Source organism: Oncorhynchus gorbuscha, linkage group LG16, assembly GCF_021184085.1.
Source record: "Oncorhynchus gorbuscha isolate QuinsamMale2020 ecotype Even-year linkage group LG16, OgorEven_v1.0, whole genome shotgun sequence".
Classification (NCBI taxonomy): Eukaryota; Metazoa; Chordata; class Actinopteri; order Salmoniformes; family Salmonidae; genus Oncorhynchus; species Oncorhynchus gorbuscha.
The window spans coordinates 84,929,592-84,950,723 of NC_060188.1; the positions used below are offsets into that span (position 1 = coordinate 84,929,592).

The window sequence follows — 21,132 nt, forward strand, 5'->3', positions numbered from 1 at the left end:
TTAGGATATAGGTCAAGGACTAGATAAAGTGTATTTTTACCTGGATTTCCCTTATTGTAGGCTACTACTTTCCCCACTTTTAGTCTTGAAATATTTGGCTGTTTACTACATTAATCACTCTGTTTAGCAAATGGCCTCACATGTCAATCCTTAAAGAGATGGGTGGGGCTAGGGCTTAAGAGGGTGTGAACGAGGGGTGTAGACAAAGAAGAGCTCTCCAGTAGGTGTACCAAAACATTCAAGGGCCATTTTCTCAAAAGTGGAGTTACAAGTTTATCAACTTTCAAAGCAGAATTACTTTCCCATTGTTCTTCAACCCCCTACCCCTCACTACCCCTACATCCTAACTTAAGTATGCTCTCTCTAATTTAAGTATGCTCTCTCTAATTCTCTCTTTCTCACTTTCTTTCTTTCTCTCTCTCTGAGGACCTGAGCCCTAGGACCATGCCTCAGGACTACCAGGCATGATGACTCCTTGATGTCCCCAGGCCATCTGGTCATTCTGCTGCTCCAGTTTCAACTGTTCTGCCTGCGACTATGGAACCCTGACCGGTTCACCGGACGTGACATTTCCTCCTGAGGTGCTGACTTGTTGCACCCTCGACAACTACTGTGATTATTATTATTTGACCATGATGGTAATTTATGAACATTTGAACATCTTGGCCATGTTCTGTTATAATCTCCACCTAGCACAGCCAGAAGAGGACTGGCCACCCCTCATAGCCTGGTTCCTCTCTAGGTTTCTTCCTGGGTTTTGGCCTTTCTAGGGAGTTTTTCCTAGCCACTGTGCTTCTACACCTGCATTGCTTGCTGTTTGGGGTTTTAGGCTGGGTTTCTGTACAGCACTTTGATATATCCGCTGATGTAAGAAGGGCTATATACATTTGATTGGATGTGATAACTAGGCATTCAGGCCAAAGAGTTCAATTTTGTTTTCATCAGACCAGAGAATCTTGTTTCTCATGGTCTGAGAGTCTTTAGGTGCCTTTTGGCAAAGTCCAAGTGGGCTGTTATGTGCCTTTTACTGAGGAGTGGCTTCCGTCTGGCCACTCCACCATAAAGGCCTGATTGGTGGCGTGCTGCAGAGATGAGTGTCCTTCTGGAATGTTCTCCCATCTCTTGGCTTCTCCCCCGATTGCTCAGTTTGGCCGGGCGGCCAACTCTAGGAAGAGTCTTGGTGGTTCCAAACATCTTCCATTTAAGAATGATGAAGGCCACTGTGTTCTTGGGGACCTTCAATGCTGCAGAATTGTTTTGGTAGCCTTCCCCAGATCTGTGCCTCAACACCTGAACTCAATTTCAAGTCTCATAGCAAAGGTTCTGAATACTTATGTAATGTACATATGTACTTATGTTTTTTATTTTTTAAATATTTGCTACAATTTCTAAAAACCTGTTTTCGCCTTGTCATTTATGGACTATTGTGTGGAGATTGATGAGGGAAAAAATGAATTAAATCAATTTTAGAACAAGGCTGGAACGTAACAAAATGTGGACAAAGTCAAGGGGTCTGAATACTTTCTGAAAGCCCTGTGCAGGGATACTGGAGTGATGGAGGTAGACATAGTTAAAGTCGGAAGTTTACATACACTTAGGTTGGAGTCATTAAAACTTGTTTTTCAACCACTCCACAAACTATAGTTTTGGCAAGTCGGTTAGGACATCTACTTTGTGCATGACACAAGTAATTCTTCCAACAATTGTTTACAGACAGATTATTTCACTTATATTTCACTGTATCACAATTCCAGTGGGTCAGAAGTTTACATACACTAAATTGACTGTGCCTTTAAACAGCTTGGAAAATTCTAGAAAATTATGTCATGGCTTTAGAAGCTGCTGATAGGCTATTTGACATAATTTGAGTCAATTGGAGGTGTACCTGTGGATGTATTTCAAGGCCTACCTTCAAACCCAGTCCTTCCCGCTTGACATCATGGGAAAATCAAAAGAAATCAGCCAAGACCTCAGAAATACAATTGTAGACCTCATCAAGTCTGGTTCATCCTTGGGAGCAATTTTCAAACGCCTGAAGGTACCACGTTCATCTGTACAAACAATAGTACGCAAGTATAAACACCATGGGACCACGCAGCCGTCATACCGCTCAGGAAGGAGACGCGTTCTGTCTCCTAGAGATGAACGTACTTTGGTGAGAAAAGTGCAAATCAATCCCAGAACAACAGCAAAGGACCTTGTGAAGATGCTGGAGGAAACAGGTACAAATGTATCTATATCCACAGTAAAACGAGTCCTATATCGACAGAACCTGAAAGGCTGCTCAGTAAGGAAGAAGCCACTGCTCCAAAACCGCCATAAAAAAAGCCAGACTACAGTTTGTAACCGGAGATGGGGACAAATATCGTACTTTTTGGAGAAATGTCCTCTGGTCTGATGAAACAAAAATAGAAGTGTCGGCCATAATGACCATCGTCATGATTGGAGGAAAAAGGGGGAGGCTTGCAAGCCAAAGAACACCATCCCAACCGTGAAGCACAGGTGTGGCATCATCATGTTGTGGGGGTGCTTTGCTGCAGGGGGGACTGGTGCATTTCACAAAATAGATGGCATCACGAGGCAGGAAATATATTGTGGATAAATATATCCAACATCTCAAGACATCAGTCAGGAAATTAAAGCTTGGTCGCAAATGAGTCTTCCAAACGGACAATGACCCCAAGCATACTTCCAAAGGTGTGGCAAAATGGCTTAAGGACAACAAAGTCAAGGTATTGGAGTGGCCACCACAAAGCCCTGACCTCAATCCCATAGAAAATATGTGGGCAGAACTGAAATAGCGTGTGCGAGCAAGGAGGTCTACAAACCTGACATGTGGAGATTACAGACTGGGACAAGGAGAGGTTGAAAATGCCAGCTGTTCTACGCATGCTCTGAGAATTCACCCTGAAATACCGTAGGGGCCCACGGCCTTGCGGGTGTTGACCTGATTAAAGACCCTTCTTACGTCGGCCTCGGAGAGCGAGACCCCCCCCCCCAGTCCTCTGGGTCGGTGACGGCGCTCACGCCAGGCTTGATGTTGTTGTTGTCAAAGCGTGCATAAAACGCATTGTGTTGGTCTGGTAGACAGGCATACAGTAGTTGCTGCTAGACCTGCATTCTCCTGGCTCAGCCTGTTCTTCACCGGGCTCAGCCTGTTCTTCACCGGGCTCAGCCTGTTCTTCACCGGGCTCAGCCTGTTCTTCACCGGGCTCAGCCTGTTCTTCACCGGGCTCAGCCTGTTCTTCACCGGGCTCAGTCTGTTCTTCTGTTCTTCACTGGGCTCAGTCTGTTCTTCACTGGGCTCAGTCTGTTATTCACTGGGCTCAGTCTGTTCTTCTGTTCTTCACCGGGCTCAGTCTGTTCTTCTGTTCTTCACCGGGCTCAGTCTGTTCTTCACCGGGCTCAGTCTGTTCTTCACCGGGCTCAGTCTGTTCTTCACCGGGCTCAGTCTGTTCTTCACCGGGCTCAGTCTGTTCTTCACTGGGCTCAGTCTGTTCTTCTGTTCCTCACTGGGCTCAGTCTGTTCTTCACCGGGCTCAGTCTGTTCTTCACCGGGCTCAGTCTGTTCTTCACTGGGCTCAGTCTGTTATTCACTGGGCTCAGTCTGTTCTTCTGTTCTTCACTGGGCTCAGTCTGTTCTTCTGTTCCTCACCGGGCTCAGTCTGTTCTTCACCGGGCTCAGTCTGTTCTTCACCGGGCTCAGTCTGTTCTTCACCGGGCTCAGTCTGTTCTTCACCGGGCTCAGTCTGTTCTTCACCGGGCTCAGTCTGTTCTTCACCGGGCTCAGTCTGTTCTTCACCGGGCTCAGTCTGTTCTTCACCGGGCTCAGTCTGTTCTTCTGTTCCTCACTGGGCTCAGTCTGTTCTTCTGTTCCTCACTGGGCTCAGTCTGTTCTTCACCGGGCTCAGTCTGTTCTTCACCGGGCTCAGTCTGTTCTTCACCGGGCTCAGTCTGTTCTTCTGTTCCTCACTGGGCTCAGTCTGTTCTGTCACCGGGCTCACCGGGCTCAGTCTGTTCTTCACCGGGCTCAGTCTGTTCCTCACTGGGCTCAGTCTGTTCTTCTGTTCCTCACTGGGCTCAGTCTGTTCTTCTGTTCCTCACTGGGCTCAGTCTGTTCTTCTGTTCCTCACTGGGCTCAGTCTGTTCTTCACCGGGCTCAGTCTGTTCTTCACCGGGCTCAGTCTGTTCTTCTGTTCCTCACTGGGCTCAGTCTGTTCTTCTGTTCCTCACTGGGCTCAGTCTGTTCTTCACCGGGCTCAGTCTGTTCTTCACCGGGCTCAGTCTGTTCTTCACCGGGCTCAGTCTGTTCTTCTGTTCCTCACTGGGCTCAGTCTGTTCTTCACTGGGCTCAGTCTGTTCTTCACGGGCTCAGTCTGTTCTTCACGGGGCTCAGTCTGTTCTTCACGGGGCTCAGTCTGTTCTTCACGGGGCTCAGTCTGTTCTTCACGGGGCTCAGTCTGTTCTTCACGGGGCTCAGTCTGTTCTTCACGGGGCTCAGTCTGTTCTTCACGGGGCTCAGTCTGTTCTTCACGGGGCTCAGTCTGTTCTTCACGGGGCTCAGTCTGTTCTTCACGGGGCTCAGTCTGTTCTTCTCTGGGCTCAGTCTGTTCTTCTCTGGGCTCAGTCTGTTCTTCTCTGGGCTCAGTCTGTTCTTCTCTGGGCTCAGTCTGTTCTTCTCTGGGCTCAGTCTGTTATTCTCTGGGCTCAGTCTGTTATTCTCTGGGCTCAGTCTGTTATTCTCTGGGCTCAGTCTGTTATTCTCTGGGCTCAGTCTGTTATTCTCTGGGCTCAGTCTGTTATTCTCTGGGCTCAGTCTGTTATTCTCTGGGCTCAGTCTGTTATTCTCTGGGCTCAGTCTGTTATTCTCTGGGCTCAGTCTGTTATTCTCTGGGCTCAGTCTGTTATTCTCTGGGCTCAGTCTGTTATTCTCTGGGCTCAGTCTGTTATTCTCTGGGCTCAGTCTGTTATTCTCTGGGCTCAGTCTGTTATTCTCTGGGCTCAGTCTGTTATTCTCTGGGCTCAGTCTGTTATTCTCTGGGCTCAGTCTGTTATTCTCTGGGCTCAGTCTGTTATTCTCTGGGCTCAGTCTGTTATTCTCTGGGCTCAGTCTGTTCTTCCTGGCTCAGTACTGTGTAGTGTACAGTGCAATGTGGTAAGTGGAGGAAACCCAATACTATAAGAGGCATGTTAGCAAGTCCAGCCCAGTCAATTTAAACTCCCTCAGATCAATAACTCTGTGTTGCTGTTTTTGTCGCACTGCTATGCTTCATCTTGGCCAGGTTGCAGTTGTAAATGAGATCTTGTTGTCAACTGGCCTACCTGGTTAAATAAAGGTGAAATAAAAATAAAATCAAATGGAGACGCAGGGCTAATTCAATCTGTGACGCAGGAATATGCTCCTGAGAGAGGAGGTCTCTCTCTCGCTAACTACCCCCTCACTACCCCTCACTATCACCTTACCCCCTCACTACTCCTCCACCCCTAACTACCCCCTCTACCCCCTCACCACCCCTCTACCTCCTAACTACCCCCTCACTACCCCACTACCCCCTAACCCCCTCACTACCCCCTATCCCTCACTACCACCTTACCCCCTCACTACTCCTCCACCCCTAAGTACCCTCTTACACCCGCACTACCCCCTACCCCTCTACCTCCTGACTTCCCCCTACCACCCTAATCCCTCACTACTCCCCAACAACAGCTCTACTGCCTCACTACCCCTCTAACCCCCTACCCCCTTATTACCCACTACCCTCCTAACCCCTCACCCCCCTCTTCTTGAATGGACTAAAATGAACAGCTTTGTATGAGTAAAAAAATGCTACCTAAAAATGTATGTTCCCAAAGCAAGCAAAACATTCACTTCCATTTAAAAAACGTTCAGTTTTACCAGTCGTATGGCTTCGTTCCCAGAACCAATGGGTAACCAAAAACGTACTTTCTCACAACTTCCTAGGATCCGAATGTGCTAGCTGGGACACCCGAAAAATGTGCACACAGACACACTGATGGGGTGTGTCTGTGTAAACCACCAGTGTGCCGTGTGCCATATACATGTTAATTAACTGCATATAAAAATGCCCCACCTCTCGCTCCAGACCCACTAGGCCCATACCATCCAACAGAAGATATGGTTTCAGAGGCAGCCTGTCTCTGGGATATCATGCTAAAACACAGACATGCAGTACATACAGACCATATTCATATACACTACCGGTCAAAAGTTTGGACAGACCTTCTCATTCAAGGGTGTTCCTTTATTTTTAAAGTTTTCCACATTGTAGAATAATAGTGAAGACATCAAAACTATGAAATAACACATATGGAATCATGTAGTAACCAAAACAAGTGTTAAACAAATCAAAATATATTTTATATTTGAGATTCTTCAAATAGCCACCCTTTGCCTTGATGACAGCTTTGCACGCTGATTGTCCGTAGAGCTTCGACACAGGATTGTTTTGAGGCAAAGATCTGGGGAAGGGTACCAAAGAATGTCTGCAGCATGGAAGGTCCCCAAGAACACAGTGGCTTCCATCATTCTTAAATGGAAGAAGTTTGGAACCTTCAAGACTCTTTCTAGAGCTGGCCGCCCGGCCAAACTAAGCAATCGAGAGAGAAGGGACTTGGTCAGGGAGGTGACCAAGAAACCGATGGTCACTCTGACAGAGCTCTAGAGTTCCTCTGTGTAGACCTTTTATAGACAGGTGTGTGCCTTTCCAAATCATGTGCAATCAATTTACTTTACCACAGGTGGACTCCAATAAAGTTGTAGAAACATCTCAAGGATGATTAATGGAAAAGGATGCACCTGAGCTCAATTTCGAGTCACATAGCAAATGGTCTGAATACTTATGTAAATAAGATATTTCTATATATATTATATTTATTTATTTATATAGTTTTTTATTGTTAATAAATTAGCAAAATTTTCTAAAAACTTGTTTTGGCTTTGTCATTATGGGGTATTGTGTGTAGATTGCTGAGGATTTAAAAAAAAACATTTTTTATAATAAGGCTGTAACGTAACAAAATGTGGAAAGGGGAAGGGACCTGAATACTTCTGAATACTCTGTATATATATGATTTTTCAATGACTACGTCATCTCTGTACCCCACACATACAATCATCTGTAAGGTCCCTTAGTCACACAGTGAATTTCAAACACAGAATCACAAAGACCAGGGAGGTTTTCCAATGACTCGCAAAGAAGGGCTCCTATTGGTAGATGTGTGTAAAAAAAGAAGCAGACATTGAATATACCTTTGAGCACGGTAACTAAGATCCCATGGCACATAAGAGTAGGGGTGTTAACCCCGGTGTCCTGGCTAAATTCCCAATCTAACCCATATCAAATCAAATTTTATTTGTCACATACACATGGTTAGCAGATGTTAATGCGAGTGTAGCAAAATTATTGTGCTTCTAGTTCCGACAATGCAGTAATAACCAACGCGTAATCTAACCTAACAATTTCACAACAACTACCTTATACACAAAAGGGTAAAGGGATGAAGAATATGTACATAAAAATATATGAATGAGTGATGGTACAGAACGGCATAGGCAAGATGCAGTAGATGGTATCGAGTACAGTATATACATATGAGATGAGTAATGTAGGGTATGTAAACATATTAAGTGGCATTGTTTAAAGTGACTAGTGATACATTTTTACATCAATTTTTCCATTATTAAAGTGGCTGGAGTTGAGTCAGTGTGTTGGCAGCAGCCACTCAATGTTAGTGATGGCTGTTTAACAGTCTGATGGCCTTGAGATAGAAGCTGTTTCTCAGTCTCTCGGTCCCAGCTTTGAGGCACCTGTACTGACCTCGCCTTCTGGATGATAACGGGGTGAACCCTCAAACTATCCTGGTCACCTAATCATCCCCAGCTTCCAATTGACTCATTCATCCCCCCTCCTCTCCCCTGTAACTATTCCCCAGGTCGTTGCTGTCAATGAGCATGTGTTCTCAGTCAACATACCTGGTAAAATAAGGATAAAATAAAAGTGCATAAATAAATGATGAATTACACTTTGGATGGTGTATCAATGTATCACCCAGTCATTACAAAGATACAGGCATCCTTCCTAACTCAGTTGCCGGAGAGGGAAAAAAATATTTAGGGATTTCACCGTGAGGCCAATGGTGATTTTAAAATGGTTACAGAGTTTAATGGCTGTGATTGATAGGAGAAAACTGAGGATGGATCAACAACATTGTAGTTACTCCACAATACTACCCTAAATGACAGAGTGAAAAGAAGGAAGCCTATACAGAATACAAATATTCCAAAACATAATTTAGTTATTTTGTGTGTGTGTGTGTGTGTGTGTGTGTGTGTGTGTGTGTGTGTGTGTGTGTGTGTGTGTGTGTGTGTGTGTGTGTGTGTGTGTGTGTGTGTGTGTGTGTGTGTGTGTAGAGCAAGACATCAGGGTCACATTCTACCTCTAACCTCTATTGTGGTTAGAACCCCAGAAACCAGGTGTACACCCCCACCTACTGGCCTGATCCAGAACCTCACCTCTCTACTGGTTTGATCCAGAACCTCAACTACCTACTGGCCTGATCCAGAACCTCAACAACCTACTGGCTTGATCCAGAACCTCACCTACCTACTGGCCTGATCCTGAACCTCACCTACCTACTGGCCTGATCCTGAATCACACCTACCTACTGGCCTGATCCTGAATCACACCTACCTACTGGCCTGATCCTGAATCACACCTACTGGCCTGATCCAGAACCTCACCTACCTACTGGTCTGGTCCAGGACCTCACCTAAATACTGGCCTGGTCCTGAACCTCACCTACCTACTGTTCTGGTCCAGAACCTCACCTACCTACTGTTCTGGTCCAGAACCTCACCTACCTACTGTTCTGGTCCAGAACCTCACCTACCTACTGGTCTGATCCTGAACCTCACCTAAATACTGGTCTGATCCTGAACCTCACCTACCTACTGGTCTGGTCCAGAACCTCACCTACCTACTGGTCTGGTCCAGAACCTCACCTACCTACTGGTCTGGTCCAGAACCTCACCTACCTACTGGTCTGGTCCAGAACCTCACCTACCTACTGTTCTGGTCCAGAACCTCACCTACCTACTGGTCTGATCCAGAACCTCACCTAAATACTGGCCTGGTCCAGAACCTCACCTTTCTACTGGCCTGATCCTGAACCTCACCTAAATACTGGCCTGATCCTGAACCTCACCTACCTACTGGCCTGGTCCTGAACCTCACCTACCTACTGGCCTGGTCCTGAACCTCAACCACCTCCTGGCCTGGTCCTGAACCACACCCACCTATTGGCCTGGTCCTTAACCACACCCACCTACTGGCCTGGTCCTTAACCACACCCACCTACTGGCCTGGTCACAAACCACATCCACCTACTGGCTTGGTCACAAACCACACCCACCTACTGGCCTGGTCCTTAACCACACCCACCTACTGGCCTGGTCCTTAACCACACCCACCTACTGGCCTGGTCCTTAACCACACCCACCTACTGGCCTGGTCCTTAACCACACCCACCTACTGGCCTGGTCCTTAACCACACCCACCTACTGGCCTGGTCCTTAACCACACCCACCTACTGGCCTGGTCCTTAACCACACCCACCTACTGGCCTGGTCCTTAACCACACCCACCTACTGGCCTGGTCCTTAACCACACCCACCTACTGGCCTGGTCCTTAACCACACCCACCTACTGGCCTGGTCCTTAACCACACCCACCTACTGGCCTGGTCCTTAACCACACCCACCTACTGGCCTGGTCACGAACCACATCCACCTACTGGCCTGGTCACGAACCACATCCACCTACTGGCCTGGTCACGAACCACATCCACCTACTGGCCTGGTCCTTAACCACACCCACCTACTGGCCTGGAACCCAGAAGTGCTGAAGAAGCGCTGTTAACTTTGGATTCAATTTCATTAATGGCATAATTAATTAGGCTAAACGCTGAGAGAGACTTCTGAAATGGGCCTAACTGCAGAAGCACATGGGTATAATCACCTAGAATTCATTTCAAAGACCACATTACAATGTTAGTCCAATATAACTAAAGTGTTTTTTAAATAAAAGACCCTTCAGTATAAATTATCCAGATCTAAAATGAATTCTACACAGTCGTATATTATGATTAGTGAAGCCACTTTAACACTTTAAGTTTAGAGACTTATCTACATTAAACACAAAACAAGAAAGTATTTGGAGAGTTTGAAGTGTGTAATCCACAAACACCACCCAACCCTAGCAGAGAGGCCAGCAGAGTGATGAAACCACTGAGTAACATTACAAACACCATCCAACCCCAGCAGAGAGGCCAGCAGAGAGGTGAAACCACTGAGTAACATTACAAACACCATCCAACCCCAGCAGAGAGGCCAGCAGAGAGGCCAGCAGAGAGGTGAAACCACTGAGTAACATTACAAACACCATCCAACCCCAGCAGAGAGGCCAGCAGAGAGGTGAAACCACTGAGTAACATTACAAACACCATCCAACCCCAGCAGAGAGAGAGGTGAAACCACTGCCAGCAGAGAGGCCAGCAGAGAGGTGAAACCACTGAGTAACATTACAAACACCATCCAACCCCAGCAGAGAGGCCAGCAGAGTGGTGAAACCACTGAGTAACATTACAAACACCATCCAACCCCAGCAGAGAGGCCAGCAGAGTGGTGAAACCACTGAGTAACATTACAAACACCATCCAACCCCAGCAGAGAGGCCAGCAGAGTGGTGAAACCACTGAGTAACATTACAAACACCATCCAACCCTAGCAGAGAGGCCAGCAGAGAGGTGAAACCACTGAGTAACATTACAAACACCATCCAACCCCAGCAGAGAGGCCAGCAGAGTGGTGAAACCACTGAGTAACATTACAAACACCATCCAACCCTAGCAGAGAGGCCAGCAGAGAGGTGAAACCACTGAGTAACATTACAAACACCATCCAACCCCAGCAGAGAGGCCAGCAGAGTGGTGAAACCACTGAGTAACATTACAAACACCATCCAACCCCAGCAGAGAGGCCAACAGAGGCCAGCAGAGAGGCCAGCAGAGAGGCCAGCAGAGAGGCCAGCAGAGAGGCCAGCAGAGAGGTGAAACCACTGAGTAACATTACAAACACCATCCAACCCCAGCAGAGAGGCCAGCAGAGAGGCCAGCAGAGAGGTGAAACCACTGAGTAACATTACAAACACCATCCAACCCCAGCAGAGAGGCCAGCAGAGAGGTGAAACCACTGAGTAACATTACAAACACCATCCAACCCTAGCAGAGAGGCCAGCAGAGAGGCCAGCAGAGAGGCCAGCAGAGTGGTGAAACCACTGAGTAACATTACAAACACCATCCAACCCCAGCAGAGAGGCCAGCAGAGTGGTGAAACCACTGAGTAACATTACAAACACCATCCAACCCTAGCAGAGAGGCCAGCAGAGTGGTGAAACCACTGAGTAACATTACAAACACCATCCAACCCTAGCAGAGAGGCCAGCAGAGAGGCCAGCAGAGAGGTGAAACCACTGAGTAACATTACAAACACCATCCAACCCCAGCAGAGAGGCCAGCAGAGAGGCCAGCAGAGAGGTGAAACCACTGAGTAACATTACAAACACCATCCAACCCCAGCAGAGAGGCCAGCAGAGTGGTGAAACCACTGAGTAACATTACAAACACCATCCAACCCTAGCAGAGAGGCCAGCAGAGTGGTGAAACCACTGAGTAACATTACAAACACCATCCAACCCCAGCAGAGAGGCCAGCAGAGAGGCCAGCAGAGAGGCCAGCAGAGTGGTGAAACCACTGAGTAACATTACAAGCACCATCCAACCCTAGCAGAGAGGCCAGCAGAGAGGCCAGCAGAGTGGTGAAACCACTGAGTAACATTACAAGCACCATCCAACCCTAGCAGAGAGGCCAGCAGAGAGGTGAAACCACTGAGTAACATTACAAGCACCATCCAACCCTAGCAGAGAGGCCAGCAGAGAGGTGAAACCACTGAGTAACATTACAAGCACCATCCAACCCTAGCAGAGAGGCCAGCAGAGAGGTGAAACCACTGAGTAACATTACAAACACCATCCAACCCTAGCAGAGAGGCCAGCAGAGAGGTGAAACCACTGAGTAACATTACAAACACCATCCAACCCTAGCAGAGAGGCCAGCAGAGTGGTGAAACCACTGAGTAACATTACAAACACCATCCAACCCTAGCAGAGAGGCCAGCAGAGAGGTGAAACCACTGAGTAACATTACAAACACCATCCAACCCTAGCAGAGAGGCCAGCAGAGTGGTGAAACCACTGAGTAACATTACAAACACCATCCAACCCTAGCAGAGAGGCCAGCAGAGAGGTGAAACCACTGAGTAACATTACAAACACCATCCAACCCCAGCAGAGAGGCCAGCAGAGTGGTGAAACCACTGAGTAACATTACAAACACGGTTGCTGCAGTCAGGAGCTTAAATTAATACAGCTCCCCTTAAACCTCACGACGAAGCCAAAAGCAGATCAACACACTGGTCCCCCATAACCAAACTAGAGGTATCAACACATTCCCCTTAAACCTCACGATGAAACCAAAGCAGATCAACACACTGGTCCCCCATAACCACACTAGAGGTATCAACACATTCCCCTTAAACCTCACGACGAAACCAAAGCAGATCAACACACTGGTCCCCCATAACCACACTAGAGGTATCAACACATTCCCCTTAAACCTCACGACAAAGCCAAAGCAGATCAACACACTGGTCCCCCATAACCACACTAGAGGTATCAACACATTCCCCTTAAACCTCACGACGAAGCCAAAGCAGATCAACACACTGGTCCCCCATAACCACACTAGAGGTATCAACACATTCCCCTTAAACCTCACGACCTCAAACCAAAGCAGATCAACACACTGGTCCCCCATAACCACACTAGAGGTATCAACACATTCCCCTTAAACCTCACGACGAAGCCAAAGCAGATCAACACACTGGTCCCCCATAACCACACTAGAGGTATCAACACATTCCCCTTAAACCTCACGACGAAACCAAAGCAGATCAACACACTGGTCCCCCATAACCACACTAGAGGTATCAACACATTCCCCTTAAACCTCACGACAAAGCCAAAGCAGATCAACACACTGGTCCCCCATAACCACACTAGAGGTATCAACACATTCCCCTTAAACCTCACGACAAAGCCAAAGCAGATCAACACACTGGTCCCCCATAACCACACTAGAGGTATCAACACATTCCCCTTAAACCTCACGACGAAGCCAAAGCAGATCAACACACTGGTCCCCCATAACCACACTAGAGGTATCAACACATTCAACTCACACTGATACTAAATGGTAGAGCTCGGACGGTACCCGTATCGCAATATGTTTTCCCATGGCAGAAATGAAAACACGAAGCAGACCAAACTCTTTGGTCCTCTAAAAACTTGCTGTATGTAAAATATTGTGTGCTATATTATATATATATATATATATATATATATACTATAGCTTGGAAAATATATACATGTGACTTTGGATGACAACATAATGATGTCTGTTTCCAACATCAGGGCTGTTTTCTTAAGGAAGATGTATACGCTTCGCGTTTCCTTTGCTTGCTGCACTCACTAACTGGTCACCACTGCTTAGATGGGTTTTTATCTCCCAATCCCTTCCTTTTCTCGAATGCTGTGTGGACTGCTGAAGCCTTCTGAGTAGGGCCACTGACACTAGCAGAACCATCATAGACAGACAGGAGGGAGAAGGGAAAAAAATGTGTCTTACCTTGACATATTCACCCTGGCTGTCTGTTGGGTCCATGTGGCTGTTTTGAAGAGGACAGAGAGAATTGTATCAATATATTATTAGTCCAATGTGTGCAGAATGAAGACTGATAACCCTATACTGTGCTATATACAATAAGCCTATTCCCCAGGAGGTGCTACAGGGTGTTTAACATGCTTTACATCAGGGGATAAGAGATCACATAGCATGCTTCATCGTGGAGGAGGAGTATGAGCCCTCAAATCTCAAGGTCTCCAGAACATTACCACATAACTCACACTTTGCATAGAGAGAGACCAAACGTCAAGGCCCCACGGTGGAGCTGGGAGGAGACATATGTTATAGGCCCCACGACGCAGCTGTAGCCCCCACAGCGCAGCTAGATCATATAACCCTGCCCATCAGAGAGGGTAATTACATGCCCACTGAGGACAGAGTTTCAAAACCCTGTTATTTCTCACAGTCCACACACACTCGCTCACACATACACACAGCCAAACACTCACGGACATGCATACGCTTGCACGCACACACACACACACACACACACACACACACACACACACACACACACACACACACACACACACACACACACACACACACACACACACACACACACACACACACACACACACACACACACACACACACACACACACACACACACACACTAAATGTCCTGGTTCCCACAGCGGAGTTGTATGCCCAGTCAGTCATATTACATTACATTGCAAAAGCCCTATGGCGGAGCTACATTGCACATGTTCACTGTGAAACAAGATCAAAGAGTCCCATGACAGAGCAGAGCAGGGCAGGGCAAGAATGGGAATCTGATAGGTCCTGTGGTGGAGGCATGGATCTTGACTGGGAATGTTATATAGGCCCCACGGTGGAGCTTGATTACATTCCACATCATAGGCAAAAAGATAGATAAACTTGGATTTTTCTGCAAGGACATATAGAGGATATACTACTAGATTACTACCCACCACAACTGAACCTTCACTCCAAATCAAAACCTACAACCTGATTTTGGACAAAATTACATGCTACTGCTACCAAAGATCCTTATTTCCAAGATATATACAGCAAATGAACTGGCAAACCAACGATTAGCAAAAGAAGCACAAGAACCCTGAAAACACCATGCGACCTGGAACTGAGTGAGTAATGTTCAGTCTGAAGCTACTTTTAAAGCCAAGAAGAAAAATGATATATTTTACTTTATAAGGACTGAATGCTAAGGCCACCAAGCTTGCTAGGACAGAACAGATCCGGCTGCAACTTCAATTTCCACTGAGGTGTGAAGTGAGAGGTGTCAAAGCCCTTGAGCCCAACAATGGCAGGAGAGTTTCACAGCCTCCCCCAACCATATGCAGAGGGCTTTGAAGCCCCCTCTATCTTTGCATGGGTCATTACAATACAGTAGCCACTGGATTCATCTCTATGTTGAACTGAGAAGCAGCCAGGACACTTCAAATGTAAATTACCTCAATAAGAAACAATATTTTTGAATTGATCACATCAGAAGATATGCCTCCTTTCAATCCCCAAAATACAACAGCCACAGGACAACTTTGTTTGGACGTCGTAAAGGACCATTTGCCGAAACTGAAGAGATATAGCTAGCTAACAACTTCCTTTTCCACATGGAAAAAAATGGTGGACAGAGGCTTGCTAGCTACATTAGCTGGGATTTTCTACAATGAATCTGCCTCCCGAAAAAAGTTACTGTACTTTACATTACTATTCATATTTTTGACCAATTTTACTTCACTACATTCCTAAAGACAATTATGAACTTTTTACTCCATATATTTTCCCTGACACCCAAAAGTACATGTTACATTTTGAATGCTTAGTAGGACAGGAAAATTACCTAATTCACACACTTATCAAGAAAACATCCCTGGTCATCCCTACTGCCCCCTGGGAGATATGTATACGGTCTATAGCTAAGAAAGTAATACTAAGTGTATGTTGTGTAGTAGGCTGCTAGTAGTCCATGTGCCTCACCCTAATAATTTTGTCCTTCCCTCTCAAAACGTAGCCTACTGTTCTGGCACATGTAGCCTATAGCCTGTTTTAGAGAAATGTAATCATAGAATATTGTAAGAGCTTTCATTGTCTGCTTGTATGACTCCTTTATTTATCATACAGTTCTGACTTGATGTACAGGGAGAATAGTGTAAGAACGGCCTATGTTATTTTTTAAATTTATTTTACCTTTAATTAACTCGACAAGTCAGTTAAGAACAAATTATTATTTACAACGACGGTCTACCCCGGCCAAACCCGGACGACGCTGGGCCAATTGTGCACCGCCCTGTGGGACTCCCAATCCCTGCCGTTTGTGATACAGCCTGCATTATGAATTCTGTCGCTGTACATTTCAAGTGTTGAACAAATAAGTGATTTTGACTATGTTCGTCCTAGCTCGCTCATTAATGTCTTAATCTAAATTACAGATAGCCTCTTATCAACTCGTCGTACATCTCAATTGTCAGTAGAAATCCCATTTGTTTAAACAAATCAGCCGTACCAGCTATGTTTTTTGAAAGGCAGTAAATGAGGCTGAATGAACTGTTTTGCTGCCTGACAACGCTCTGCTGGTATGCAGTGGTAACGTGGCAGTGGTAACGATTCACTCAATGGAGTTGAAAAGAAAGCTCTGTTGTTGGGACAGCTTTATGTCGGCCCTAACAGTTTGTGGGCACAGTATGTAAATGTAATGTAAATGTTTGTCACTGTTATAGTGCAATTAATGTATTGTTTAGTGTTGTGTAGTGGCTTTGCTGACATGCATGTACATGTTGTTGTTGGTGAGTTTGCCCCACCAAGATTTACATGCTAAAATCGCCACTGCATACCAGACAGACACAAAGAAAGACCCAGCTGGGGTTCCATCTATGGTTCAGTGGTCATCAATCACTCTTACTATCTCATAAAGTCTCCTACTATAGCCTAGGGTGGTCTAAGTTGCTACCTACTGTGAACACATAGAGCTATGGGATGGGTTCACATCTGGCTCACTGCTATCTCTTCTATTTTTCACTTCTAACTCTCTAAAACAAAATGTACAAAGACATAACAAGGAATAGTCTCCTACTGCAGCGACTTAGACCACTAGACCACCCTAGTTGTTCGTGCACAGCCAATAAAATTAGGCCACCAGGGTTAAGATCAGTTGTGTAAAATACTTAAGACCTTTTATTTGTGTATCTTTCCTTACTTTACTATTTATATTTTGGACAACTTATATTTTTACTGCACTACATTCCCAAAGAAAATCATGTAATTTTTACTGCAAACATTTCCCCTGACACCCAAAAGTACTCCTAACATTTTGAATGCTTAGCTGGACAGGAAAATGGTCAAATTCACACACTTATCAGGAGAACATCCCTGGTCATTCCTACTTTATCTGATCTCGCAGACTCACTAAACAGACATGCTGTCACACCCTGATCTGTTTCACCTGTCGTTGTGCTCGTCTCCACAACCTCTAGGTGTCGCTCATCTTCTTCATTATCCCCTGTGTATTTATACCTGTGTTGTCTGTCTGTTGCCAGTTTGTTTTGTTCGTCAAGTCTATCATTAGTTTTCCCCTTGTGCCTGGCTTTTCTTAAGTTCCTGTTTTGACCATTCTGCCTGCCTGCTGTCCTGTACTTTGTCCCACTGGATTATTGACCTGAGACTGCCCTGACCCTGAACCTGTCGTTCTGTACCTTATGGACTCTGATCTGGATTACAGACCTCTGCCTGCCCTGACCCTGAACCTGTCGTTCTGTACCTTATAGACTCTGATCTGGATTACAGACCTCTGCCTGCCCTGACCCTGAGCCTGTCGTTCTGTACCTTATGGACTCTGATCTGGATTACATTTACATTACATTTAAGTCATTTAGCAGACGCTCTTATCCAGAGCGACTTACAAATTGGTGCATTCACCTTATGACATCCAGTGGAACAGTCACTTTACAATAGTGCATCTAAAACTTAAGGGGGGGGGGTGAGAGGGATTACTTATCCTATCCTAGGTATTCCTTAAAGAGGTGGGGTTTCAGGTGTCTCCGGAAGGTGGTGATTGACCTCTGCCTGCCCTGACCCTGAGCCTGTCGTTCTGTACCTTATGGACTCTGATCTGGATTACAGACCTCTGCCTGCCCTGACCCTGAGCCTGTCGTTCTGTACCTTATGGACTCTGATCTGGATTACTGACCTCTGCCTGTCCTTGACCTGTCGTTCGTTTTGCCTGCCCCCTGTACTAATATTAAACTTTTGTTACTTTGACAATGTCTGCATCTGGGTTTTTCCTAAAACGTTATACATGCTTCATTTGTAAATGATATTGGAATGTGCCCATGACTATCTGTAAATTCAAAGAAAATGGTGCCGTCTGGTTAGCTTAATATAAGGAATTTGAATTTATTTATACTTTTACTTCTTATATATAAGTATATTTAAAACCAAATATTTGTTGACTTTTACTCAAGTAGTATTTTACCGGGTTGCTTTCACGTTTACTTGAGTCATTTTCTATTAAGGTATCTTTAGTTTTACTCAAGTATGACAATTGTGTACTTTTTCCCCCACTGGTTAAGGTATGTAACCATGTATACACCCATGCCTCTTCCCCTTCCTGTTGTTTACTCATTTACATACTGCCACATAAAGAATCCTGTTAATTGTTTACCTTGTTTAAACATCTGTATATTTCCATAGTGTTTCTCATAGTCAACAGACTACTGTACAACCCCCTACCGAGTCAATACAGAACATACATTCCTTCCTGAGGTTTTAAACTAATTGCTCCTTAGCAAAAAGCAATTGATCAAGCAGCAATTGAATAGGACTGTCTGGGAAGGGAAAATGGAAAACTAGCTGTTATTGGCAGAGGTTTGGAACTCTTTCTTATTGGTCTCAACTAATTTACCGCCTGGTGAAGTCATCAGGCAGACCAAAACTCCATCCCACCAAAACAAGTGAAATTTCATTATTTTCTCAATTTCACAGAATTATTCCAACTTCATCACACGGAAATATATATATAAAAGCACAGGAAAATTATGTTTTTAACTGCACTGGGTTACTTCCTGAATTGACTAAATTGAAATAGAATTGATCCCAACACTGGTGGGAACATTATTTTACCTGGAGGTCTAGGAGAAGGATTGGTTTAGATAATTAGCCTAGTGTTGTCGAGGAGCCTCATTCTATAAATAACTTAATCTTGTCTCCATAGAGATAGCTTTCTTTGTTGTTAACAAAGTATGTTCTTGTCCCTGCGGTTTACCTCAGAAAGGGGCTTTTTTATAATCCTGCCTGGATATAATACTAGGATTAACAGGAGGTACTGGGGAGAGTTATCATCCTGCCTGGATATAATACTAGGATTAACAGGAGGTACTGGGGAGAGTTATCATCCTGCCTGGATATAATACTAGGATTAACAGGAGGTACTGGGGAGAGTTATCATCCTGCCTGGATATAATACTAGGATTAACAGGAGGTACTGGGGAGAGTTATCATCCTGCCTGGATATAATACTAGGATTAACAGGAGGTACTGGGGAGAGTTATCATCCTGCCTGGATATAATACTAGGATTAACAGGAGGTACTGGGGAGAGTTATCATCCTGCCTGGATATAATACTAGGATTAACAGGAGGTACTGGGGAGAGTTATCATCCTGCCTGGATATAATACTAGGATTAACAGGAGGTACTGGGGAGAGTTATCATCCTGCCTGGATATAATACTAGGATTAACAGGAGGTACTGGGGAGAGTTATCATCCTGCCTGGATATAATACTAGGATTAACAGGAGGTACTGGGGAGAGTTATCATCCTGCCTGGATATAATACTAGGATTAACAGGAGGTACTGGGGAGAGTTATCATCCTGCCTGGATATAATACTAGGATTAACAGGAGGTACTGGGGAGAGTTATCATCCTGCCTGGATATAATACTAGGATTAACAGGAGGTACTGGGGAGAGTTATCATCCTGCCTGGATATAATACTAGGATTAACAGGAGGTACTGGGGAGAGTTATCATCCTGCCTGGATATAATACTAGGATTAACAGGAGGTACTGGGGAGAGTTATCATCCTGCCTGGATATAATACTAGGATTAACAGGAGGTACTGGGGAGAGTTATCATCCTGCCTGGATATAATACTAGGATTAACAGGAGGTACTGGGGAGAGTTATCATCCTGCCTGGATATAATACTAGGATTAACAGGAGGTACTGGGGAGAGTTATCATCCTGCCTGGATATAATACTAGGATTAACAGGAGGTACTGGGGAGAGTTATCATCCTGCCTGGATATAATACTAGGATTAACAGGAGGTACTGGGGAGAGTTATCATCCTGCCTGGATATAATACTAGGATTAACAGGAGGTACTGGGGAGAGTTATCATCCTGCCTGGATATAATACTAGGATTAACAGGAGGTACTGGGGAGAGTTATCATCCTGCCTGGATATAATACTAGGATTAACAGGAGGTACTGGGAGAGTTATCATCCTGCCTGGATATAATACTTAACAGGAGGTACTGGGGATTAACAGGGATATAATACTACTAACAGGAGGGAGAGTTATCATCCTGCCTGGATATAATACTAGGATTAACAGGAGGTACTGGGGAGGTAGAGTTATCATCCTGCCTGGATATAATACTAGGATTAACAGGAGGTACTGGGGAGAGTTATCATCCTGCCTGGATATAATACTAGGATTAACAGGAGGTACTGGGGAGAGTTATCATCCTGCCTGGATATAATACTAGGATTAACAGGAGGTACTGGGGAGAGTTATCATCCTGCCTGGATATAATACTAGGATTAACAGGAGGTACTGGGGAGAGTTATCATCCTGCCTGGATATAATACTAGGATTAACAGGAGGTACTGGGGAGAGTTATCATCCTGCCTGGATATAATACTAGGATTAACAGGAGGTACTGGGGAGAGTTATCATCCTGCCTGGATATAATACTAGGATTAACAGGAGGTACTGGGGAGAGTTATCATCCTGCCTGGATATAATACTAGGATTAACAGGAGGTACTGGGGAGCCTGGATATAATACTAGTTAACAGGAGGTCTGGGGATTATCATCCTGCCTGGATATAATACTAGGATTAACAGGAGGTACTGGGGAGAGTTATCATCCTGCCTGGATATAATACTAGGATTAACAGGAGGTACTGGGGAGAGTTATCATCCTGCCTGGATATAATACTAGGATTAACAGGAGGTACTGGGGAGAGTTATCATCCTGCCTGGATATAA

The 21,132-nt window shown here is 45.3% G+C and overlaps 1 protein-coding gene across 1 annotated transcript in view; it reads right to left on the minus strand.

Annotated features, from left to right (window-relative positions):
• LOC123999852 (SH2 domain-containing protein 3C-like) overlaps positions 1-21,132 on the minus strand; it is a 160,125-nt gene that overhangs the window by 111,917 nt on the left and 27,076 nt on the right. The window contains exon 3 of the mRNA XM_046305862.1: positions 13,822-13,861. Coding sequence (XP_046161818.1) covers positions 13,822-13,861 — 40 coding nt within the window. The remainder of the gene's footprint in view (positions 1-13,821; positions 13,862-21,132) is intronic.